Source organism: Spodoptera frugiperda, chromosome 13 (assembly GCF_023101765.2).
Source record: "Spodoptera frugiperda isolate SF20-4 chromosome 13, AGI-APGP_CSIRO_Sfru_2.0, whole genome shotgun sequence".
Classification (NCBI taxonomy): domain Eukaryota; kingdom Metazoa; phylum Arthropoda; class Insecta; order Lepidoptera; family Noctuidae; genus Spodoptera; species Spodoptera frugiperda.
In genome coordinates this window covers 5,265,144-5,274,170 of record NC_064224.1, presented here as the reverse complement: position 1 = coordinate 5,274,170, position 9,027 = coordinate 5,265,144, and the positions used below count along the sequence as shown (strand labels likewise).

The 9,027-nt window shown below is 36.7% G+C and overlaps 2 protein-coding genes across 2 annotated transcripts; one reads left to right on the top strand and one right to left on the bottom strand.

Moving 5' to 3' along the window:
- Positions 1-514: 514 nt before the first annotated feature.
- Positions 515-3,221, top strand: LOC118270605 (uncharacterized). The gene is made up of 4 exons (XM_035586285.2): positions 515-675; positions 1,810-1,968; positions 2,375-2,533; positions 2,923-3,221. Exons 1-4 carry the CDS (start codon positions 610-612, stop codon positions 3,097-3,099), a joined length of 561 nt encoding a protein of 186 aa, XP_035442178.1. The 5' UTR covers positions 515-609; the 3' UTR covers positions 3,100-3,221.
- A 775-nt stretch (positions 3,222-3,996) lies between these two features.
- LOC118270740 (uncharacterized) lies at positions 3,997-8,854 on the bottom strand. The gene is made up of 13 exons (XM_035586501.2): positions 8,686-8,854; positions 8,217-8,428; positions 7,271-7,505; positions 6,789-7,000; positions 6,321-6,503; positions 5,868-6,017; positions 5,242-5,414; positions 5,082-5,153; positions 4,953-4,991; positions 4,853-4,870; positions 4,741-4,770; positions 4,616-4,651; positions 3,997-4,412 (listed from the first exon to the last, which is right to left on the bottom strand). The coding sequence occupies exons 1-13, from the start codon at positions 8,729-8,731 to the stop codon at positions 4,046-4,048; spliced, it is 1,773 nt and encodes a 590-aa protein (XP_035442394.1). The 5' UTR covers positions 8,732-8,854; the 3' UTR covers positions 3,997-4,045.
- Between the last annotated feature and the right edge of the window lie 173 nt (positions 8,855-9,027).

The window sequence follows — 9,027 nt, the reverse complement described above, 5'->3', positions numbered from 1 at the left end:
GATGTTTGATTGAGATCGGTTATTCATTTCGGTCGCAGCAAATCGTTCGTACAAATCTTTAAATCCATCGTTTTATTTATATCCCACAAATAAGCCCTCGTGGAATAAACTGCGTTTTAAGTTTATCTAAGAATGAGTTTTTGTTTAGGTTTAAAATACTATAAACAAACGAGAGCGCTTTGTGCGCTCTGATTGGCCAGCTCGAGATAAACCAATCAACCATACGTACGTAAAGCAAACTTGTACTAAGGGTACAGATGTTTAAAAAGCCTGCCTTGTGCCATTTTGGCATAGTGGATTAACACATATATAAATATCTACTAAAATAAACTCTCACAGTCATATATTATTATTACCAGGTATGTAATAAAACTAATAACTACATTTAAATATTGTAAAAACGTAACTACATTGCATGATATCATTATTATATTCATCAAATTGACAAGTGGTAACATGTTAATAAAACGCTTCCCGTATGATCCTATCATACAAGCAAATGAGAGTAACAATCTACCTTATCTGATGGTGCACGCGATTTTGAAAATATATTAAATACAGCGACAATACAATAATGATCATTTTGCTACGCATTTACGAACAGCAATCATGTTATTTGTTCCCATTATATTGTTTTCTTTGGTGAGGTTTGGTTGGTGCGATCCGCCTGGTGTGGTGAGTTTTATTTTTTACTAGCTACTTCCGCGCGGTTTCACCCGCTCTGCTCGGCTTCTATTAGTCATAGCGTGATCTTTTATAGCCTATAGCCTTCCTCGAATAATGCACTATCCAACACAAAAATAATTACCTATTCAATTCGGACCAGTAGTTCCGGAGATTAGCGCGTTCAAACAAACAATCAATCAAACAAACAAACTCTTCAGCTTTATAATATTAGTATAGAAGTATAGATTTGTCAACCACTACTGGCCGCCTCTAGCATAATGTTTGAAGAATAAATAGGTTTCCTCGACCTTTCGTTAAGCAGAAGAGTAGAACAAAATTTTACCACTAATAAACAAAACAAAAATTATTGGTACCTGGTCGTAGGTAATTTTATATAGGTAAGTAATTACTAGCTTCTGCCCGCGACTTCGTCCGCGGAAAATTTGAAAATTTAGGGTTGTACTACCCCTAACATCTAGGGGGATGAAAAATAGATGTTGGCCGATTCTCATACATACCGGTAAAGAACAAAAAAAATCATCAAAATCGGTCAAGCCGTTTCGAAGGAGTATGGCAACGTAAACTGACACGAGAATTTTATATATTAGACATACACTAAGGTATTGCCAAAACTTTCATCTACCTAAAGTCCCCGTCACGAGAAGCTATAAATTTTGTAAACAAACATCTTTTACTAAGTAAACATTTTATACTGCGAGATAATAATAACTTGAACATATTCAATCGACATGAAATATAGACGGGTTATATGAAAGTAATAACCTATTTAATTTAGTCGAATTATATTTTAACGACGCAAAGCGCTATCGTTTGTGTTTCTTGGTACCGGAACGCGTCCGTCGCAGGGATTATAAACTATCGGGACGCCATTTTGAAATAAACAGTCATTCGAGTTTCGAATGCTTACGAGTTTGTTTCATTGCTTTGCATATATCGCGGATCTGATTGTTATTGTTAATTTTGTTATTGTTTCGTTATCACTTTTTACTTTTACGTTGTGACTTTCATCTACCTAGTACCTATAACATGCCGCATAAGTTTATAAAATCTCTACTTAATGGAACAAAATAAAATTTAACAAATAGATCTAAAATCTAATAATGATTTACTTTTCTCCTAAAGCAATTTGTAGTGAACATGATCTCCCAATTAGAGAGCTGCGATGAAGTGAGCGATGCGGCGGTTGATACTTCTGGAGTCGTAGTGGGCAGGTACAATGAAACCATAGCCTACATGCGTGGCAATGTCAAATTCTTAATAGACGTTGGAGCTGAAACCATGGTGAGTTTTATTGTTTTACCCGTAGCGTAGATGGCGCTGGTGTCGAATATTGGCACTTGAGCTTTATTTACAATCTGGTTTGGTTTGTAAAATTATAAGCGGATCTACTGTATCTTGGTTTGGTCCTCCAACCGTAAAAACTGATGTTTGATACTGGGTATGTATTGTAAAGATTACTTTTTTTATATTTGCAATTTGACTAACTATTAGAAGTACCTACTGTTATTTATTTGGACACCCACTGATAAGTCTTCACGTGTTTTTAAGTAGCGTTCCCAATCCTAACATATTATACCTAATTAAAATTCATATTCTCCACAGAATCCAGGCCTAAGATCCCCAAAGTGACCAACAAAACTTGAAATGACCATAACCTCTTCTATAAAATTACTTGTTTTTTTTTCAGGTCGAAATGTTACTATACAAAGAAGCGAATAATAAATACGAATTAATGTTTTCACACGAGATCTGTGACCTCTGCGCTGAAGTAGCGAAGGGCGAAGATAGTGATTACATCTCCTATATGAAGTACTTTGGCATACCTTCCGAGTGTCCATTTGACGCGGTACGTACCTATTGGGTATAAATCTTATACTTCATGATTATCATGAGTTTAACAGTACACTGCTGGACTACGAGGATCGTTTCTATTCCATCATTCTCTTCATACAATCAGGGCTGGTATGTCCTGATCCAGAGCTGCGGACTACCTAGCGAGTTCATCGAGGATTGGACTCGAAGGGCAGAAGTAGGAACAGGGTGGTTTTTAGTCAGTAAAAATCTGTCACTCCCTCTCGCCTCGCCCAAGGCGAGAGAAGATTGGATGATTTTCCCCCCTTCACATAAAGCATTTTTGGCTACTGCGTTCGAAAAACCAAGACAAAATGTCTATAGCACTTGTAAGAACAATTCTTCTTTGAACATATAACTTATCTAAGAGGTAATTTATTACAGGGCGAGTATCCTATCCTGGAGTTTATAGTGGACACAGATGATTTGCCGGTGAACAGCAACACGGTAGGAAGATACCAAGCATACTTGAATCTTTACAAAAATCCTGAGAAAGATTGCAAATCTACGAAGATATTTATGTTCTGTCTCTCTCTTAAGTTGATCATTGAAGCTGATTAAACCGTAGATACTAAATACTAATTCAACTCGGTAAGTAACATGGCAAAATTAAAATTCTAAATCTTATAGTATTGTATAATCAGATTGGAGTATAATAAATTGTGATATCATTTTCTGTTGAATGTGTTTGTAGTTTCCTTTTAACCGGTTGAACTAAAAAAGTAAAAGGTTGGTTTTTCGTTCGTACCCATGTATTTTTACAGCTGTTGGATTGATGTTCACATCAACAGCCTATAAGTGGCCACTACTGACCAAAGGCCTCTTCTCGCATGGAGAAGGATTAAGCATTAAGCACAACGCTTGCTCAATGCGGGTTGGCGATTTCAAACTTATAATAAAAAATTATAGGTACGCTCAGGTTTCCTTCATGTTGTTTTCCTTCACCGTTTGTCAGTGGTGTCTTAATAATCTTAGAAAGTACATATAACTCGGAAAAAGTCTCATTGGTACTTTACTGTCTGTAGGTTTCGAACCCGCATCCTCATTTATGAGAAGTGAGCTTCTTAAACCTCCGAGCATTATTATTTATGTTCATCAGCCATTAATTTTCCATCCATATATTTCATCTGACCTCTAATTGTTTTTTTTTATGGAATAACCCGATAAACGACTAGATAGATCACCTGCTGGTAAGCAATCGCCGCCGCCCATGGCCACTTAAAACACCAGAGGCGACAAGTGTTTTGCCGGCCTTTTGGGGTTAGGAATTTAAGTGTTGTTGGGGACTCAGGGATTGGGAAGATTGGAAAGGGGCCTCCAGTCCTCACACAAGGCAAGCGTTGTTTCACAACTGTTTTGTGTGAGGCCGTTACCATCACTCCGGTCGAGCCGGCCCATTCGTGCCGAAGCATGGCTCTCCCACACTCGGAAAGTGATATTACGAAATAAAAGACAAAATTAAACACGATAGTTATTATTAAACCTTATTATGATGTATGATCCAACATTATTCGTTGTCTGGATCGTTAACATTTTCGTCTGGGCTTGACTCGTACGAAGCTGGGTCCTTTTTAAGTGATCGGACCTGAATCTCACCTGAACTACCTCTTTCGTCTGCAGACACTGGCTTCAGACTACTCGTTTCGACTTTCACTTCTGGCACTTCTTCTTTTGCTTTGTGCTTCTTGGATTTCGATTTCTTCTTGTGCTTCTCAGTTTTCTCTTTGTTATCTGGTTTCTTTCCTTCTTTTTGCACAGCCTTTTCTGTAGTTGCCTTCGCTTCTTCTGCCTCTGCTTCTGAATTTGACTCTTCTTTTGGAGATACGTTCTCTGTTTTCGGTTTTTCTGTATTGGGTGGGGTTTTAGTATCTTCTCTGAAATAAATATTATTACATTCAGGAAAGTGAAACATTAAACTTTTGCAGCCGTACTCAGAGTCATTTAATGGTTACTTAATTAAGTCCTTAGCAATTGTTATACGAACAAAATTGTTACTAGTTTAAGTAATCATCAATAGTCTCTGTGTCCGGCAGTTAGTGAAATAAATAATTTAATTTCAAATAAATGTCATTTGTACTTAAGTTGTCTCAAAACGTTCTCGTCGTTGGAATCACTGAAAACGAAAAAAAAAAGAAATTATAAGTATCACGAAAACTTTCCCAATAAAGTAATTCATTTCTCCTTTTAAAATTTCCATTTTACCTATCGTCTGACGACTTTTCATCAGCGACACTGAAAACAAAGACATATAAAAGATGATAATTTGTTAAAATATTTATAAAACCTTTATTTAACTTATCTAAATTATTTGCACCTGGGAGATTTCGCGTTTCTGGAAATAAACAAACGTTAAATTAATACGACAGTGAAAGTGGTTCAATGAATCTTCTGCCGTAGCATCCTCAACACTTTACCTGTTAACTGGGGAGTCATTGGACGAGACATCATCGTCACTGAAAAAAAGAGTTTATTATTTATTAATGCTTAATTCATTATTATTATTCAATAGTTTTTTTTTATTGTACACCTCTTTGTATACTTACTCCGCATTATCCCAAGAAACTGACCATTCTTCATGAGTTATACCAGAACGGAATACTCTCCTACAATTCTCTCTGTAAACAGCAACGGGGCAATAGATATATTTTCAATCAAATATCGACTTTATTTCACATTCATTAAGATCATTTTTAAAATACTTACTCGACATCTTTGTGAATAGCACAAGAAATGAACTGGCGATTCCTATAGATAGATGTGTATAAGAAGGGTCCGTGGCAGCTGTGGCTTTTAGGGTCAATCTTGCAAGCTGAAATGACTCCAATAACTCGCTCTTTGCCTTGGTATCTTACAATCAGAGGTCCACCGTGGTCATTCTGCAAATGAGAATTAAAATTATAATAGTCGTCTTGTAGATTATTTAAATATATTAAACATGTAGTATTTATTTTGTTACGGAGACAAACAGTTTTGAAGATCATATCGATTTGAAATATCGCGTGACGTCGCTTCTAGGTACATTTTATGAATTTAATTTAATTTTAGAAATGACGTATTTACTCCCACTCCTAAACTTTGATTCGTTTAATCTTATATGAAAAAAAGAACGAAAAATACTCATATTTAATAATTACTTACTTAACCAACGGACTAAATAGATCCTTAACGTTCATACCTGGTCATCATCTATTGTTGGAATTTCACCATCTAGTCTAGCATTCAATTTAAAATTGTCGTTAATCATTTTATCATCTCACTTCATCACCGCATTCTCGTTATGTCTGTTGTAAAAATGTAGTGCATTATACGAGAATACCTATAGAACTAACCTCACAAAAACCTCCTTGCATAGAGGATCTCCTCGCCGTGTAATCGTCAGGGTCTCTAAGATGTCTTCCTAAGTCAACGTTGAGAGATTTCGACGGAATCTCCAAGTCTTGGCGGCGGGTTTCCACATCCGTACAATTGGCATATCGTTTCTACGAATGTACAAAAAATATTTTAATAAAATGCCTAAGAAAATAAGCGAAAATATATTTGGAGCAAGATGAAACCTTTGCATTAAAAGAAGAAAGAAAGAAAAACAGTTTATTTGCACCGTTACAAAAATAATTAACAGAAAAGTTGATCAAAAATAAAGGTGTAAACGGCGCAAAAAGGCCAGTGCTCAGCTAAAATGCCGTGACCCGAGCGCGATAGCTCGAGTCGCGGCGCTGATTTTCAGCACTGGCCCGTCGCTATAATATAAATAAATTGCTGTCTGTTTCTAAATCAATACTCACATCGCACAATTCGCTCAGCCGTTTCATGACATCCTTAGTGCAGATCATGTACTGGGTAATAATTTCCCTGAACCTCTGTGCCCATTTCTTCGCGCATTGCTCGTTGTCCATTATGCATACCTTGGCTTCTTGGAGACACTTACTGTTCTTCGGCACATGATCTTTTTGACGACGGTAGACACCCTTAAAAAAGTTACTTGTTAGTTTAAAACTTTTGGGATCGATTCACTGAAAACTGACGTGAAACAACGCTTGCGTTGTGTGAGTGAGGTTACCGGAGGCCCAATTCCCCCTTCCCAATCTCCAATTCCCCAATAATCCATAAATTCCTAACCCCAAAAGGCCAGCAACACACTTGTAACGCCTCTGGTGTTTCAAGTGTCGCTTACCATCAGATGAACTATCTGCTTGTTTGCCGGTACTGGCATATTCCATAAAAAAGATGACCTATTATAATTTGTACATTACCTCTCTGAAGTTGTTACCGCTACCCCATCCAGCAATCCAACCCTTGGTTCCAGGCTTTTCCATTTCTCTGCTAATGTTGTTATACATGATGAGCTCAGTGCTGAATTCGCATCCCTTCTCCTGGACACCGAACTTGAAGGCTTTGTCTACTTTAACTATAGCGATATCGTTTGATGACCACTTGATACTGTCTTGGAAGTCGAATTTGTAGTCTAGAAAATTAATTGTAGCATTTAGAAAGTTTAATCACTAAATAAGTCTGATTAAATTCTGTTGACTGATTGCAGATCAAAAAAAAGGTCGACCGGTTTCCACGTAACAGGCACGGAGCAACTCTTTGTGTGATCCACAAATTATTGTTTCGGGTCTGGGTGTCATGTGCATGTGAACATGTTTATATGTAAACGCACCGACGACAGAAGAGAAAATTCCAGTGTGGGGCAGTGTTAAAAAAAGTTTCAAGCTATTTGAAAAAAACTTACTCTTGGGAATACATTTCCATACAACTTTTCGCCGATGTTTGCAGACGCATTCGTCATTCTTGTAATCAAAGCTGTCTACGAATTTAGTGGTGCCGGAGACGATGTAGAATCTGTCGGCATCTTCGACGCAGGCAGCTGAAGTGAGCACGTAGTACGGATCCACGATCACACCGCCACACAACCAACCTCTGTACTTGTGAGCCTTCGCTGATTCTTTTGTCAGTTGGAGATATACCTGTGTAGTTAAGTTTTTATTTGATTTTGTTCGATTGATTACTGTGAGTGATTTAATTTCTTTTATCTTATCTCTTCGTTGAATCCGTATTATAATCCTTTTAATTAAGTTTATCATCTGTATCTACTTGCAATTTCTTTAATTGGATAAGATTTTTTTTGGTTTTAGCATATTAATTTTTTTCTTAGAGCATACGAATGCTTTGCCTATCTTTCGTCGGTCGTAACTTGAAATTTTTTGTACAGAACGTTAGAAAAAAAGCGTGTTTATTGAATTTACTTAACGAATGTTATATTACTCCTAAAATCTTTTTCCTGTATAAAGATTTATTACTATTTTATTTGTTTTCTCTATCCGTTCATTTTAATTTTAATTTATCTTTATTTTAAAATTTATTTATTAGAAAAAGTTTTTTCTAACAAGATTTTCAAATATTTGTAAAGTTTAAAGAATCTTTTCTGCCAACGTGGCAATGACGACCGCATTTACCGACCTAAGGGTCGGTTCATACCTGTCGAAAAATACGTCGAGCGTATCATCGGTCGTACTGACGTACCTATAGTCGGTTGAATTGAATGTGAACAGTTAATTGTTTTTCTATACATTTGTCTGTTCTGGCGTTATCCGACCGATGATACGCGACGCGACGCATGTTCTGAGAGATATGAACCGACTGATGACTGATTTTTGATTTCCTACTTAAATACGTACCATATAAGGTCTCTTTCCCTTCTCAGTTCTCTTACTGAATAGAATTCTCCTAGTATCTACAGTGGTCGTATTTTCGTAATTCCAACTCTCATCTGCGATCTCTTCTACGTCATCCGCTGATTTGTTGGCACTGTTCGAGTGGGTTTTGGTATGATGTGGCTTTGCTGACGTTTCATCTTTACTGTCCTTTTTTGAATTTGTCAATACTAATCCTATAATATTGCAATACCGTTAATAATTGTGCTTTCATAGGAATCTATAATATAACAATAAGTCGGGTTTTCCTTCCTGACGCTATACACAACGCACAAACCGATTTCCACGGTTTTGCATTCGTTAGAAAAATTCGGGAAAACTTCAAGAGAAATGCAGGAAAACGGGAAAATCATTGGTGGCGAAACGGAATTCGCCAGGTTTGCTAGTCGTTATTAAATAGTACCAATGAAATAATAGTAAGTAGACTTCTTACCGAAAAGTAGAAAAATCGACACCAAAAGCAGGCAATATTTCGTCATATTTACTCACAGGCCGATCCCAGAAGGATCGAATAAATTATTTGTTCAATCACAAAATGAAATTGAGGATGTTAATTTTTTGGTCAATCTCCGGAAAGTTACGCTTCGATGAAACCAATTATCCGTTATCCGGATACCATTTAATGTTACGTAGGTACCATGCAATTAATTTTGTTACAGTTAATTGAACTTGGAAAGATAAATTCATCCATACCTCTTCTGAATATACAATTTCAGCTCTGTTATAAGCGGTAGCTGCTGTAGACTAGTCACTAGATTCGCGTTAATATTTGTTT